The 17468-nt window shown below is 40.1% G+C and overlaps 1 protein-coding gene across 7 annotated transcripts in view; it reads right to left on the reverse strand.

Annotated features, from left to right (window-relative positions):
• The window catches only part of DENND2B (DENN domain containing 2B), a 185394-nt gene that overhangs the window by 42365 nt on the left and 125561 nt on the right, over positions 1-17468 (reverse strand). For all 7 annotated transcript variants that reach the window (XM_075094768.1, XM_075094765.1, XM_075094761.1 and 4 more), the window contains 6 exons: positions 9489-9637; positions 6539-6754; positions 4712-4808; positions 3744-3788; positions 1213-1397; positions 446-555 (listed from right to left, as the gene is read on the reverse strand). In XM_075094768.1, coding sequence (XP_074950869.1) covers positions 446-555; positions 1213-1397; positions 3744-3788; positions 4712-4808; positions 6539-6754; positions 9489-9637 — 802 coding nt within the window. The remainder of the gene's footprint in view (positions 1-445; positions 556-1212; positions 1398-3743; positions 3789-4711; positions 4809-6538; positions 6755-9488; positions 9638-17468) is intronic.

The following is a 17468-nucleotide window of genomic DNA, read 5'->3' on the forward strand; positions in this document are numbered from 1 at the left end:
GGAAGGTAGGTCTCCTCTGCTGGCATAGAGCTTGGTTCCAAAAAAGTTCTCAGAACAGCATTACTTTGAGCCAAATTAAGAGGTGTCCTGCAATGTTAGACAAGTGTTCTAAGGTAAATGATGATGGCAGGTGGTGGGCAGGGCCCTGTCCTTTTTAAATTTTATTTTAAATACTTCCATTTATGCTTTGGTTTTAGCACTGAGAGGAACCTTCAGACCTTTTACCCTCAGCCACACAGGCCTGTGAGCCAGGCAGAGTAGGGAAGGAAAATAATACAGAACTTTAAAAAAAAAATTAAATACAGCTGCTTGAGCCTGAGGTGGCCAAGACTCAAACTGCTACTTCCTTAATTGGGCATCGACAAGGCTGTGGCTGCTCCAGATGAACTCCATCAGCACTGTGCAGCAAAGGAGCACCAGACGGCTTACCCACCAGAGGGCTTACCTGTTGTATTCAGAGACGGGGAGCCAGTCCTTGGCATCAGGAAAGCAGAACTGAGGGATAGCCTTGAGACGCTCCTCCGCTTCACGCATTTGCTTAGTTGGTCTTTCTAGCTGCAGGGAAGAAAATCGAGGTTCAGTCAGTTACTGTTAGTGCCAGCTTCACAGCACCTCTCAGGAAAGGGAGTAACTTAATGAGCTCTGAAAAGCAACAGCCCATCAGCTTGTTCTTTATTTGTGCTTGGCAGAGTGAGGCATGAACCCAGGACAGGCTATAGATGCTTCTACAATAGAAATAATCACTGCTAGGGGGATTTTTTGTTTGTTTGTTTGTTTTTAAATTGCCTGAAACTCCCTTGTTGCACAATGGCTACTTAAAACACAGTCTTAACTGAAATTCCTTTCTGCTGCAAGAGCACAAGAGAAATGCCATAGATCAGCAAAAGCCTTTCCATAGACTTCAGAGAGTTTTGGAAAAAATCCTAATAAAGCCAAAATGAGTTAGAAGTAAAATATTTAGCAACTGAATTTAAACACAGTCTTTAAAGCACCTACCATCAGGCCAAACTCTCCAGCAATGGAAAGATAAATTTGTAAACAGGGAAAGCTTTCAGCCACCTTCTCTATGTCCTTTACTTTGTAACAGATCGCTTTGGAAAAATTATGAAAGCTGAATGATTAGCTCCATTTAAAAAACAGATTTCTATTAATTTTCCCACTTGTTCACTTTATTGATCTTAGAATGAAATGTACGTAAAATTTTTATTTTACCTTGGGAAACTGATATGTCACTTCTGGGAGGTAAGTGTTTTTAGAGGGCTTCTTTTTCAGTGACACTACCACAAAATACTCAAACAACTCCCGTTCCTGCCATTCAATCAGCTCCAGTTCCAGGGTTCGATAACTTGGAGCCCTCTTCAGCATTGACTGGATGTGCACTAGACGCTGGGTATGAGCTAGTGGTTAAAAAATAAGAAAAAAGAAACCGATCATTACCTGGGACTGTAATGTGTATGTGTAAGCCACAGCCATTCACAAAGGACTTTCAGTTTGCCAGTGTATTATTCCAAGCACGTTCTCCTTCCAAAAGCAAACCTTCATACTGTAGTCTCCCTCACTAATTGCATCCATAAATGAAAACTCTCTCCAAGCATGGAAGTGATGCAACACCAAGTTACTGAAATTATTTGCAATTCAGCTGTTACTCTGCCAAAGGCCTGCTTTTTCTTCATACATAAAACTAGATTATAAATCCTTATGTGGGTGTGCAAATGGACTAAGGCCTCCAGGGTGACACATCTCAGGCCTGACTTGGACCTGGTTTACATTGGTGAAAAACAGTTCTGTGACCTGTCCCTACATAGTCCAGCTTTATGCTCAGAACCCCTGAAGGTGTATGTTCTTTTCTACAGCACAGGCATAGTCCATAAAAGCCATGGAATGATCTGCAGGGGGAGGGAAGGGGTAAGCAGGAAGGGGTAAGGGGGAAGGGGGGGGAGGGAAAGGGAAAGGATGTGAATTGACTCCTGTGGGATTGCTTTGCTTGTGACAATTCAATTGAGGGGGAATCTTAGATTCATGGTTACATCCAGTCCTGGTTCAAAGATGTGCCTTGATCCAGAGACTCTTTGCTAGATGTCTATGATGGACTAGTCAGTAACATCATTACCAGTTCTGGTAGAACAATCAATGAAAACAGCTAAGTAAGACTGGCTTCCTGCATGCTCTTCCCCACCTCTTCACACCAGGATCTCTGTGCAATGGTAGATTAATTATTAGCAGCACATGTCAATCCCTTAAGGCTAAATTCACTTACACTGCCAACAGTTTGCAAAAGGCAGACTGTCCCTTGTGGTAGGGAAATAAGATGTCACAAGCACTTGATCAAAGCAGTAATTAATTGACAGGAGGAAAGGGAAACCCCTTGATGACCAGCTGTCATACAACTGGCTCAACAACACAAAAATTAAAAATTATTTTTATAAAGCACTTCGATCGTAGTGTGACTGCGCAGCTAGGAAGCTAAATCCCAAGAAATAACCTGCCTTTACCTGCCTTGAGGTAGCTCCACACTGCCAGCCAGTGCTTCATATTCGCAAGAGGTGAAACCAAAGAGCCCACCCCAACAGATGGGGACCCAGTGAATCCTGTCATGCTACATGTGACAACTGGATCTTTGGCTCAAGGTGCTCTGAGAGTGTCAGTGTAACTATAAGGCCATGTAGGAGCAGTTGGTGAGTGAGCCATCAGAATGAAGATCCTCCATTCCACAACAATGGGCAAAAAGCTCCCCAGTTTCCAGTGAAATCAGAATATCTTCCCAATAACAAGAGAGAGTCCATGCCCTGTCTGTCTTCTTTCATGGGCCAGAGCAAAAGCAACCCCTATATTTTTTTGACATAGAGAGAAACAGAACTGAAAGTGCTTTTGGGCTGGTACTTGTCTACAAAGGAGCAATGAGACTTTTTCCACACATCACTGAACAATGTTGCAAACAGCCTGTCTTGGGTGGTCTTGCCACTACCTATCTGGAACAAATGTTTCCCTAAGACAATTTTTTCCAGAAAGTTTTCCTGCACGAACAGTAAGCAGGTGACATCTGCAGTAGACAGGCACAAATCCTTGCCCCTTATCTTATAACGACAGCTCTGCACCTTTTTTCCCCCCTTACTAACAACATGATAGGTTTTTAGCAATAAAATCTGTTGTTGCTGCCTCCAACTTTTTTATAGTTCTCTCTGTGTATCAGGACTCTTGAAAATGAGGGACTAATTTTCTGGCCTGGCTCAAGCAGAGTTTGTGCAGGTGCTGTGCACTGATAAAGGAATTTCTACAATTTGGAGACTGCAGACATATAAAAGAGTATAAGAACTGCTAAGCTGGATCAGAACCAGAATCTTTTCTCCAACAGCAGCTAGTTGTAAACACTTAAAGCAGTGTATGAATAAGAAAAGACCATATTTATCCAATCTCATCCCTCTAAGTTTGCACCCAGTAGTCAGTCTGGAAAACATCAGCATCTATGAAGTGGCTGACAAAGCAAATCTATCAAAGGTGCTGTTCTTCATTATAAAATGCAGTTGCCAAATCGTTGTTAGATCCTCACAGCTCATTTTGTCCTTGCTTTTCACATTCATGCTCCTGTGTTGGAAACTTTGTGAGCTCTGCAATAATGGAGTTAGCTTAGTTCAAGAAGGAAAATATAGGCCATGGACAAGAACAACATGCAGTAGCAGGAGGATGTATGTTGATAAGGTCTGTGACAGTGGCTGACTTGAAGTTATTGAAGCTTGATCCCTTACCTTTAAACCTGTCATCTGAGTCACTCTCACTCTCACTGTTCTCATCTGCAGAGGAAATAGAGGAATCAGTTAATGTAAAACCAAAGCAAACATAAACTTGGTTTACTGTGGTAAAACTGGAAAAAAACATATTTCACACTGGACCTTGTGATCCACACATGCTCTCTCCTCAGTTTTAAAACATCCTGAAATAAACAATTTGAATGACTCTTTACATTGTTTTTTCCTTGGATTAAGTTTCAATTTTGTTTGAGAATAAGAGCTTCGTTTTGATGAAAGTGCAAAATTCATTCTCCATTACAGCAATTAGTTGACTGAACCTCCATCTATGCTAAGCTACAGAGGTGAATGTGCCATCTGGAAAATGGATTTTAACCCTTCCATTTCTTTTTCAGATTTTTTTTTTAAAAAAAAAGTGCAGCATTTGAGAAGTCAAAGTAAGCCTTATGAGCTTTGTCTGTCTGGGCAACATTTTCAATCACCAGAACTCACCAAATTGAGTGACAATAACATGCAAAAGTAACCTTATAACAAGGTTACAAGGTGTATTTCTGAGGTGTACTTGCATCAAAGCTCTACTGTACTCGTACTACAAACATTAATTTCTTTTTGGCCCCTGCTTTTCCAGAAGCAGTCTGAAGCACAGTGTGAGTTATATTCACACACCAGGAAAAAGCATGAATGAATTACAAGGTCAAAACTGTGAATTTTGGACAAAACTTAGAGATGCAAATTGCTCAAAAAGCAAACTAAAGAAGGAGCTGGATAAGTTCAGCTCATCACACAATTAATAGGGTGGATAATGCTGAGAATTTTGGTTATTTTTAGCTTATCCCTATTTTCTCCTCTTGCAGACACTAAGTTATTGTTGGTAGAACAACACATCTGGGGTAGGTGTTGAGGAAAGGGAATCTGTTAATCCTGTAACATTCAAATGGATTCACTGAACTGTGATGCGTGTGTCATACCTCGTAGGGATGCTGTCTCAATATTGGACATAGAAAGTTTCTTCAATCGTTTTTTTCCTCTTTTTGCACTGTAGATGGAATTGATTCTTTGGACAAGCTGCAAAATAAGAAAATGAGGAATTAGTAAGATCAAATACTTTTCTGCCAGGAGACTTAATTAATCTATCCAAACAAAGAATTTGACCACAGATGACAGGCCAGTTGAACCCCACACAAAGCCTCTACTATTTCAAAGTGCATTTTTTATCTCTCTTATATTGAATCCATTTGTTTGAATCACTTATTTTGAATCTCACTCCTTTACCTATGGATATATTTTTTTAAAATTATTAAATAACTCAGAAACCTAAATCGCAATTTCAAAAATCATGCAGACATTTTTAATAAAAGCACAATAAGCCTGAGGATTCAAAGTAGCTGTTATCCTCTACCACCTCATTCCTCCCTCTTTATGCTATTGTTTCTCTCTTCACTTGCATTGTCTAAGTAACAGTGATCTGTTAGCCATATCCAACTTTGCCAAGCTCTCATGGACCTTAAGATCATATTCTAATTTTGAATAAAAGAGTAACATATGTCTTAGCATCTCTCTGAACTGAGATTTTAGTGCATTCAAATAAGCACAGAAGGAGATGGCCTACCTTTTTAAACCCTTTTCAGGTGCTAGAATGTGATTCTAGGAGTTAGAGTGGTCAAAAATAGAAATTATCACAAGATTTATGATAAAACTATGAACATTCATATGCTGAAAAGATAATTTCATATAAGGAGAATGTCTGCCTCTTAAATTAAAAAAAAAAGGTTGGGTACAAAACTAACAGCCAAACTGCCAAGTTTTACTCAAAACCAGCTAGTAAGCTACTCTGTAAGTTACTCTGTAACTTCCTTCACAGATCTGTGCTCATTTGTGCAGTAAATTAAGATATTCCAAGGAAGTAAAAATATAGTAAATATTAAGGATGTTGGATTAATCTCCTCCTTTTTGTTTGTTTCCTGCTTAGACAGAATTTCAGACTAATTGACAGGAACATAAAAATCTCCCTCTACTCACAGTATTTACAGCCATATACTTTAAAATACTCTCTCTAATAAGAACAGAAAAGAACAAACTTTTGGTTGTTCACAAGCCAAAAATAAATATATTGGCAGATCTCACACACACCCACACCCCCCCCCACCCCGTTGCTACTGTACTAGAAAAGATTTGTTGGGGGGTTTGTTGTTGTTTGGCAGGTTTTTTCCACATCCCATTTTGAATTGGAAAACTCCTTGAAAAATGGAAAATTAATTTTTACTTCAAATCCATCAAGACAACAGGGTTATCAGGATGGGGCAGACTGTGAGTAAATGAAGGGAAACATATTAGGCCAATAATAGTTATTTTCCTGAGACTGGTAAACAAATGATGAGGAAAAAAAACCTACTCCAGATGCTGCTGCATGTTATAAATAATAATTGCTTGGCCATCACACATTCGAACTCATAAAGTTAGGTACACAAGAATACTCTGGCCCACAGAGCTTAAAGAAAAGTGTGGAAGACAGAACTGACTTAAAATCAACTCTGTGCAAAGATGGCAATCAGATGTCTGCTACTCTTGGACAAGGCAGAGTTACCCACCTCTAGAGAAAGGATTTTCACAGTACAGCTGTATGTAAGAAAGGAGTATGTCTTGGCTCCTGAGAGTTACTGTTTCTGTTTTGATCTCAATTTTCTTTTAGGATACAAAAGTAGCTTTCAGTGGTGGCTAAAGGCTAGATAGAAATTTGCAAGCTCTTGCAGACAGGTGACATATCTTCAGCATAAGCCTTATCACCCTGCCAGTACCTTTGGGATCCTCCTGGCCCGCCGTGTAGAGAGCAGCTCACTTGTGGTACTCAGGCTGTCCTCGTTGAGGCTGGAGGGGGAGGAGGGAATGCCAAGCTGAGCCAGCAGCAGCATGTCATCATGGCTGTGCCGCTTGGGCAGGCGTGGTAAGCGGTGGCTCTTCCTTTCTGACCAGTTCCCAATGCGCAGAGACTGGCTGCTGGGCTTTGAAGGTAACTGCAGGAACAAGAACAGCTTGAGCTCTTCCCATTCTCAGCAACACTTAGTGCAGAAGCAGCTCTTGTGAGTGAGTGGTGGCTACACAAGGACATCATGCCAGGTGAGCCACTGCTGTGCAGGATATGTGCAAAGAGAGGGTTTAAGGTCAAAATGAAGAGATGGGGTCAATATCTAAGACTTCAAAATTCAAAGAAAACAGTAGTACTTTTGGCTTTAGTGCATTTCCATGCACCCATATCATATCAACTTATGAGCCTTCAAACCTAACTTAAAGGCTTGGCTGACATCAGAACACTGACCCAATGGGATTGATCCATCTCTTTCACTTGCAGTAGTGAAAATCAAGAGCAATTATATTGAACTTGCTATTCTATTCTAGAGAAATAACGCAGAAAATCAAGCTTGCTGTATTTCCATGGTGTTAAGATGTTTTAAGACCTGCCAATGTGTAGAGGTGTGGTTACAGCTTTGTCCTGTATTCCCAAAGAACTCCCTTTAAAACAAGAAATTGTTACCATTGCAGGGTGAAGGGAAAATCGCACCAACAGGATTAAGTAACAAGTAACAGCTGTCTTTAAAAAACTGGGTTTCTTTTGGAGCAGTCCTTTGAGCAGCAATGCCCAGCTCTCAGGAAGGTTAACTGGCAGGCTGGCAAGGCTGGGTCCCTGCCTCCTCCTCCCAAACACAAACCCTGTAAGAAGTTTAACCAGCATATGTAGAAAAAAATACTATTATATCAAACAGCTGTCAATTGGCATTTGCTAATATTATATTAGCAGTATTACGATCTATAAACCTGCAGTAATAAATGTCCCATTTATTCTACTTGGAGGGCTTACCTATTACAGCGCCATATGATCTGGGATTAAGCACAGGTGTTTCCTTATGTACAGGTTTTGCATCACAAATACAATGTACATCAACATCAACAATATAAACATTCTTTTTATATATGATGACTTCAAAAACTGAAAATAATAGGAAAGGAGAAGACAGAGTGGAATTCAAAATGACCACAAGCCAGCACTTCTGAGGTCTCTGCTTACCACAGGTTAGCATGCCAGAAAAATCTGCAGCAGTCTATACTTTAATGAAAGCAGTTCTTTTTTGCAGATGACTGTCAAAAGCCTGCTGACCTTGTGATCTCTTCCATCTTGTTTATCATCATCCGTGACTGAAAAGTCATGTTGCTAATGCAACTATGTTGCTATGCTGGAAAAACTGGGTGATAAATGATTGCCAAAGCTGCCATTCTTCAGGAAATTGCGACTTTTCTATTTCTGGTCATTGGACAATTACCCAGACCCATAGTTGACCTGGTCTTAGTGTCTCTCCGCTTTATGTATCAGCACAATGACAGCACAATTATGGCAGGACTGACTTCTGGCAGGAAACTCCAGGCAGCATTTCAAAAAGGAGCGACCAGAATAAACATAGCTCTATTGCAAAAATACCGGAGAGTATTTATTTACTGAGCAACTTTACAGAAGTCATTTTCATCCGTACTTTCTTTGGTCGCCCTGTGTAAAACAGAGAACAGTGGATAGTATCTTACTATGGGCCTATATGGTTCCTACCCTAATGCTACACCCTATTGGATCCTTTAGACACCACACAATTCCTGTTAACACACGCAGAGGCAAAAATAATTGCTATGCATAGTATGTTTCTCGCTACAAGGTTATCTTTGTAGCTGCAGTTTCTGTTTCTCCTTACTCTGCCTGGTTATGACTTTCCACTTGTTCCCTTTTCAGTAGCTTTGCTAAAAACACTCTTGTTTTACAGGTAACATGATAGGTGCATACTAAGAATCCTGGTGATAATTCTTTTGTCTCTTGGACTGTGATGCTCACATGCATACAAAATAAGTGAAAGAAAATGTATTCAGTTTTGTTCTAGGTCTCTTTACAAGACAAAAATGTAAATTGTGGTGACCTTTTGTTCAACTGCAAATTTTCTGTTGATTCAGTGCAAAACAAAGTTCTTTTAAAAGGTGTTTTGAATCTCAGAATTAAGTGGGTGATGAAATTTATATTTTTCCTTATGAACACAATGATCCCATAAACGACAAAGCAACTCAGCATTTCATAACATTTGCAAAAACAGACTGCTTTGGAAAATTCATCACAAAATGTAAAGTCTGCAAAGTTCCTGGCCTTCTACTTTACGCTTGTAAGCACAACTTATACCGCCTTGTTAAATGCAGATACTCTGGTTTTTCTGATTATTTTATTATTAATTTATTTACTGAGGAGGCATACTTGGCCTTCTCCATTTTACAGTAAAATATGCCACACTACATACTTCACAAGCGCAAAGTCACAATAGACCTCACGTAACACATGGGCAAGATTAAGCAGATGAGTTTTTCCCCTCCTATCCCTACTAAAAAACCCAGCAGCAAACACAGGCAATTCACAAAGAGGTGCAGCCATACAAATAATTTAGGGCCAGATTCAGCTCACAAACAACTGGTGGATGGATTCTGCTTAAATTCATCAGGCCGTAGCCAGCACAAAGAGCCATCAGCTTCTGCAGCGCAGCGCTGAGAAGCTGAGCTACAGCTGACAACAGCATTCCCAGCAACGATTTATGCATTTGACCACAGTCTTTTTCCAGATACTCTCTATCATTCAGTACAGCTGCTTTTCCTCCTATGCCATGATTGATTTTTTTGCAAAAGTTTTAAATAACCTTCAAGCACAGAAAGACCAGTGCATCACACTGTTACCTGGGGAGGTGATGTGTATTTCCTGTCCTGTGATGTCCACATCCTGTGCAAAGAATCTAGGGAATTCTCGGACAGCTGATGGGATTTTCGGCCTGTGTGACGGCCTTTCAGCTCCACATCCTCATACGGGTTTTCCTTGGGTGGCTCGCCTTCAAGTTTTTTTTTGTTTTTTTTTAAGAAAAGGAAAACAGACAGGAATGTAAAGTTAAAAAAAAAATAAAAATCATGTGAACCAAGTGAAAGGCTTTTAGAAAAGCTCCTCAGCTTTCAGCATGACTCATCCCTCTAGCTGCAGCTGGAAGTATTTGGAGGAGAACTTGGCTATGAGGTCGACAAGTTTCTTTGGGGTTTTTTTATGGCTTCTTTTTTTTTTTTAATAAAATGCAAAGATTTCACAAGACGTGCTTCTGAGCATCCACAGCTGTGGAAAATTTATTGATATATAAAAGCTAAGGTACATAACTACTTTAAAGTGTATCAGTAGATTTTATAAATCTGTAGCAGCCACTCACAGGGTGAAATGAATAGCAATAAATAACTGTTCCCAACATACCACCCTTACACAAAATAAGACAACTTTTATTTGATGCTACCTTCACTTTTCTCTTCCCCTGAAAGAAAGCAAAGAAAGAATAAATATTTGAGCTCAGCAGTGCCAACAGAGAAGATTGGAAAAGGTAAAAGATGAGGGAAGAGTTTCTGCCTTGACCATACTGCATCCTCAAAGTGTTCTTTAAAACACACCATGCCTTCTAATTAAGCAGCTATTCATATCAATTTATGTAAAATTGACATCACCCAGAAGGAAACTCATCCTGCCAGTAATATATAGAGGCTTGAACAGTTAATTGCTAAATGTGACGTAAATGAAAAATACATCAAAAAGCTGAATGCACTCTTGAATTTTTAGCGTTTGAAAACCAGAATCAAAATTTATAGTCCAGATTTAAGTGAGATCCAATACCCTTCAGCAGCTTAAGGACCAGTGCAATAACGCACTGTCTTCTCAAAAATTCTGAACTCACTAAACCTCTCACTGAACTAAGAAGCATGAAGACGAATGAGAGCCACCAGTAAAATGAACATTTTGTATCCATTTTTTCAAACAGTTCATAACCAGCAACTGGTTTAGAACTTCAGGTTTTTCGAACACAGGGTCCTTCCAGTTTTCCAACCATCTTACACAGAAAATCATCCACAAAATAATCATCTACTCAAATTCAAAACTTGACATTGCAGAAGCTTGGAACATGCAGGAAGTTCAAAGCTTTTGAGCCAACTTGCTTTTGGTTTTATACCTAAAGATGACTCTAAAACTCATGTGTTTAGTACAATATATGCTACAATGCAAGCTATTAAATATAAGAAATTCAGATTTTATGACATACTATATCAATTAAGAATTTAAAATAGAAAGCTATATCGTGGTTTATTATTCACACTGTTACAGTGTCACGTCTTACAATTAATTAGCCATTTAATTAGCCACCACTTTTACAGAGATGACAGTTGAGGCAGAGGTATTTTCAATAACAGCAAGGCCTGGATTAATACCAAGTTTGTTTGACTAACATTTTTTTTTCCCCTGGACAGAATATTATATTTCCTCATTGTACAAAGAAAACAAAAGTAGTTTGTGCTTTCTACTTTATTGTTAAGCCTGGAAGTGTAAGACTGCTTGATTAATCAATCATAGTGATAAAAGCTTTTGATTAGCAAGTTCACATATTCACAATACAAGTAAAAATACAGTTTTGCTTTGGTAGTGCATCGTACTAAGATTTCTAGTCAAATATAAGCACAAGAGTGAATGTTTTTGCTTTGTTTTAATTAGAAGCCTGAATAACTGCTGCTCTTGAAGAATGTTTGAATTGGCAATCACAGTCTATTATTTCATCCAGAGGGAATCTGATTCTAGAGGCTGCACTATTATCATAGTCAGTCCACATGCCACATGGAAAGAACACCCTCAGGTGCATGGGGTACTTAGAAGAAAGATCTTTTGGTTAATGCAATGAACAAGCTGAATCTTAAGAAACAAATATTCCTACAAAAACTTAAAGCTACAAATGTTCTGGGAGGACTATGGAATTGATTGATTCCTTCTGCAGGAAGAGAAATAAATAGATATTGCACACTAATTCTGTTACTTGTGAACTCTAGAGCTCTAGATATGATAATCAGAAGAACAATAAATGGTCAGCTTTCCAAAATGGTGTTGCTTACTCACAGCTATGTGGATTGTACTAGCATAATAAAATTTCTTGTAAGCCGAAGTCAAGTACAGGTCAGGCAAGCATTTTAGAGTGGATTAACAGATTTCAAAATACCCAGCTACATTAGACAGTGCTTAAACATATGCTTCCTTGTGAAAACAAATGTTATTACATTAGTCTGTATAGTATCCAAACTCCTGAGAAAAAACAAGCCCATCAGTTGAAAAGAAACCTTTTTAAAAATGTAAAGCATTTAATAGTTTTAGGGTGACTCTCTTTCCAAGATGCAATGTAAAACAGAATTGCTTGAACCCAGTTAAACTCAACATTACTAATGTTGACCTAAAATATTAAGTATAGAAACAGGCCCAGAGAAGTCTTGGATGAGAGGAGAGGGAGGAGCAAGGAACTATGAGCAAAGGCTGCTTTTCTGACTCAGATTCTCTACCAAAAGAAAGCTCGGGCCAAATTCCTGTTCAGTGTAATGTGGAGGTCAGTGGAGACACCACAGGGATTTTAACCCTTTCCCTAGAGCTGTAAGAGTTTCTTCAGATGACTGGCTTGCTGATCAAGACTTATTTCTTTTATTTTTCTCATTTGCTTAAAAATCAAATTATTTCAAGGCTTTTTATTTTATTTTGAAAAGATGCCTTGAGACCAAGTATGCCACACTTTTTTTTTTTTAATAAACTTGCCCACCAAATCTCTGATAATAAAATAGTCTGAGCAATCTGAAACAACCTGGTTTTGCTGATTTGGCATTTGAACCCAGTATTTGGTTCAGCCAGTGAACTAGAAGAGAAATTTATTTGTCTAGGTCTTCAGTAATTTTCAAACCACCATTTTTCAGTATATATGCTCTCCCTGCTGGATGAGACCAAAAGACCAGATACGAAAAAAGAGCACTAGGCAGCCCAAACATACGGGTTTCTGGGTACCAAGAGCAGGAAGGACAAGTGACAAGAAACCCAAGATGGCAAGCAAGCTAAAAAGATGCGTGGGGGTACCCTGAACTGCCTTAGAGCAGCATTTAACCCTATCATTCTGCACTGTGACTCCTTCCCGTGGGAGAAAGACCTGGGAACTGATGACCACTGGCAGATGGGGGTCCCACACCACAAGGGGGCTTTGGGGAAGGGCTGCAGTGGTAGCTGCTACTATTGCTGCAGCACAAAAATGAGGGAAGTTTCCATATAGCTGGGCTAGCTCACAGGTTTGCAGGTTTGATCTCTGCATTTCTCCGTAACACCGTTACTTCTCTAGTCCCAAGACCCAGGCAAGGAATGTTCACAATCTGCAAGCTACAGTGCTTTTGCATTCATTTGGATTTGCTGCAAAAGGAAAACACATTTACAATGAAAAAGCAAGGAAACATCCTTGTTCCTTCCATACAGATGTCTACTGGAAGCCAAAAGGAGAAACGTTATGCAGTATAGAGGCTAGGCTTGTCTTAATGAGGCTGATCCAACTGCCACACAAGACAATAGCAGACTATCACAGACTTCAAAGGAAGCTGAATCAGACCCCCAGAATGCATATGGTCACATGAAGTAGCAAGCCTTTGGCAAATACCGTCTCTAATAACCACCCCTGCTTCCAGATCAGTTCCCTTTATAAGCACTTTTTGTCAAGTTTCCCGTTCTCTTGAGTTCTACGTACCGAACTGCTGAGTTAACACAGGACATTTATCTACACGACTTTTATCTTCAGAAGGTCTCACAGGCAAATTAATGATTGGTCCATAGAGGAAAGAAAAAAAAAAAGAAAATAACCAGTGATCTTTAGAAAAGTCCTGAGGAATGCAGTGCCTTCAGCTTAAGCATCGATGAATTTCCTCCAGCAGTTGCAATTCCTCACTCCGTGATGCTCTGCAACTCAGCCCCACTAAGTCCTGAGGCAGCACACAATATTCCTCTGCTCAGCCTCTCACACGTGGCAAATGGGAAGCAGAGACAGACTCAGCAAGCCTGTCTCACGCTGAGAAAGGAGTGAAAAGTAAGGCTGAGGGGGGAAAAAAATGCAGGCAGACACTTCTCTATAAATGGCAGAAAGCAGGGAAATGCACAATTTCTTTCTAGATAGGAGAAATAATTATCAGAGGAATGAAGTGATTGACTGAATACCAATTATAACTCCTGCCTTTCGCACTGCCAGGAACCTAGAAGAATCGAACAGCGGGTGTACAGTAAGGGAAAGGACTCATCAACTTGTGTTAACTTGGGTGCCTAAATTAGGAGCCAATGCTCACAGAGGAGATCCAGTCTCCAGAGAATGATGCTGAATGCCCAAGCTAAGAGCCTTCTTTGTTGGCTACATAGAAAGCCCAGGCCCCTGAGCTGCACAGCTGAGTTAGGCAGAGTTACCACCTCACAAATGACAAAGTGTGTATTTCCTGCATACTACAGCATGTGCACAAAATATAGGGCAATTAATGTATTTTACATTATAATGAACTGGGAGATGAAAGCTTCAGCTGCCATCTAAGGAGAGACTTGATAAAAAACAGCATATACCTCCAGAGGCAAGGAGGTGGAAATAGTGTCAATAAATAGGCAGGAAAAGAGGCCTGGATAGGTAGAATGAGGGTGGAATAACAGACAAGTAGAAGTACCCAAGAGAGCAGTCTGTAAGAACTTCTGCTACTTGAGGCACCTATCCCTGAAAACTTTTGCAATATTTCTGTAACAACAGACACAAGGTGCAACATCAACTCCTTTCCACACATAATCCTTCTGATGGCACCTACAGATTATTGAACCACCTTTTTTGCCCTCTGCCCGTGACCTTTGTTCAGTCGTATATATAGCCCAGTTCATCCAGCTTGTGCACATTTGGTGCACACAAGCCCTTGCAGAAGATTAAGATAAAATACAACTGGGCAAGGAAGAAACAAGCAGAGGAGGGTGGTTGGGAAATTCTGCTCTTGCTGCCATTGAAGAGGACTCAATGGGAATGAACCTCTTAGTGCAAGCACTGCAAGGGGGAACAGCACAGGTTTTATGCGCTGTGCAGACTTACAGCCCCTGAGTATCTCTGGACACTTAGGTCCAAAGAACTGCTCAATGGTGAGAATTCAGGTATGTTCTGCATGTGCATTACTCATTTTATTCATAAAATTACACAAAGACAGATTCACTGGAGGAAAGCTCAACCACTGGGATGTTTATGAGCATGTTCCTATCAAATGGATAAAAACCACAAAATCTCCACACTATCATAAAGCATCTGCATTTAGATCTTTAGTACATAGATGAGCTCTTTTAACATTAGAGAAGCTGCAATTTGCATCTCAGCTGAGGAATTTACTCCAGGAATCTGTAGAAAGAGGAATTATTTCAATATCAAATTACAGCTAAGACACATTGTAGCTGCTTTGAAAAGCTATTGCTGAGCAGTACTAAGTTACAGACCATTACTTGCTTATAAACCCACTACCCAGCGCATCAGCTCAGTACCACATTCTCAGAAAAGTGGTAAAGCATCTGCAACATGCAGTGAGAAGTCTAAAATGCAACCAGACTTTTGAGCCCTGGTCCATGGATTTTGTAGGCAACAGCCTGTGCTTTCTAAATGTTTCCGGTTTTGCTTTGTTTGCCTTGTAATAAGCAGAAGAAATACTGCAGATACTTTCAGCTCCCTGCCATCTCTGCAGGGGCTGCAAGAGCTTAGAGTTGTAACCATAATGAAGCATTAGATAGAGAAGAACAAGCATAGCTGTTAAATGCATAAGAAATTTCACCCCCAAAAATCACCCATTTAGCACTCAGTCCAAAATCATGTGCATGAAAACATCTGATGAGCAACTATTAGTACGGTACAACATCACCATGACTAAGCTGCTTGCACTTCTCAGAGGTTTAACCCTGCTGACTTCAACACAGTCTCTGTGAATTTAAACTAGGATTTGGGAGAGAAGCCTCGTGGTCATTTTACTCTCTGATTTACTAACCTGCAGCATTGACTAGAAAACCAGGTGATAAAGCCAACACAGACTGTCAGAAGAAGCTGTAGTGGATGGTATAGCTGTGAGACAGGCTCCACAGAGAAAAATGGCGATCTAAGTAAAGCATGAGATGATTATTAAAAATAACTGAAATCCATGTATCCTGATGTAGCAACAAAGCAGCAGGCTGATCATCAATAGGATCAGACAGCTGGAATATTTGGCCTTTCGTTGACAGGCCCATATGGACATCGTTTGATTTAATGTGCTCTGGCTGCCATTACCCTACACTGTCTATTATTAAAATTGCGACTATTACACTTTCCAAAAACTCACATGCTTTTTAGATTGTGAGAGGCGGACTGGGGATGTGGAAGAAAACAGGAACATACGTTTCCCTGATCACTGCCTGCACCATCATTTTGTATCAATCCTAGCTCTGTCTTTGACTAACAACTATAGAGACCTCCTGGTAAGAGTCTGACTGAAAACCCAAAATGTTTTCAAGGAAGCAATTAGCACAGTACTGCTGGCAGAGGTGCAATATCTCCAAGATTGCTGGAGCTTCAGAGCAGCCAAACAGATCCAGTTTCTTACAGATTTGTATAACCCTTCTGATGTGAGATGATAATACAACAGACAGACAGAAATGTGATACGAAAGCACGACAAGCGATAATGTGGCGTGTGATGATGGGATTTTACTGGAAAGATCAGCTCACTGTCTTTATAACCTTCTTCCACATTTACTGGAAGAAGTTTGCAAATGTTCTAATTTGAAAGCAATGTCAAGCTGGAACATCTCCTAACTGGACTTCAGTCATGATTTCTGCAGCTCTTGGCACACACAGTGGAGGATTCAGTAAAACAGCTAAAATCATCCCATTTGTTACATGACATGCACTATGTCCAATTTACCTCAGAATTCAAAACAACTAATCGTGTTAGGAGAGATGAGGGGACTTACCAGGATGGATAAAGGGAGTGACACACTGTTCTGGACTCCACAGGGAAGGTTAAGTCACCGACATTCCCTCCATCCTCAGGATCTTGCCTTATAGGTCCACACCTGCCTATTTTAAATGCTCAGGTACCCACCTAGGGTAGGCTACCCTGACACTCCATTTAGTAATGCTGATTTAAGATATATTGCTACATTTCCTCTCTTATGAGTTCTGATGTATTGGGAAATAGCTGAGAGACCCAGATTCATCCATTCTTATCTCTCTGGAAAAGACTGTACTTACCCAAGTACAACAACCTGGCACTCACTAATTTCAAGGAAAGTTAGCTACACTGAAAGAAGGACATTTTGTTCCCTGAGTGATTGTCAGAAACCTATATACAAGACTTATGTGTATATAAAAAAACCCAACTTTTCTAGGCCTGGTACCAATCTGACTGGTTTGGGGCTTTATGATGATTTCTTTTTCGCTCAGCCCTCTGACTGTAAAGAAGGCCCATGCAAACCCAGAGCTAGTTGCCTTGTTATAGTGCAGAAGTAAACAAGAAGCTGATTCTCCCCAAACTGAGTGAGATACTCAACTTGACAGAGGAAAAAAGCTAAACAATTGTGTGTAACCACACTGTTTCACTTTCAGTCACCTTGAGTGTCAACTGTAACAAGGTTCAATTATGTATCTCCAGAAGCACAAGTGGTATCTGTGCTATTATCAGTCTAACCCCTCTTAAGGTGCAAAAAATATTTGTCAAGAGAAGTATCCAGCTATTGAAATGGCTCAAAATCTCCTAAACGTGGCACTGAACAGGTCCAGAGAGCAGAAGGGTGCATGAGAAACTCCTCCCAGGAGGACAGCTGCCC

Source organism: Phalacrocorax aristotelis, chromosome 5 (assembly GCF_949628215.1).
Source record: "Phalacrocorax aristotelis chromosome 5, bGulAri2.1, whole genome shotgun sequence".
Lineage (NCBI taxonomy): Eukaryota > Metazoa > Chordata > Aves > Suliformes > Phalacrocoracidae > Phalacrocorax > Phalacrocorax aristotelis.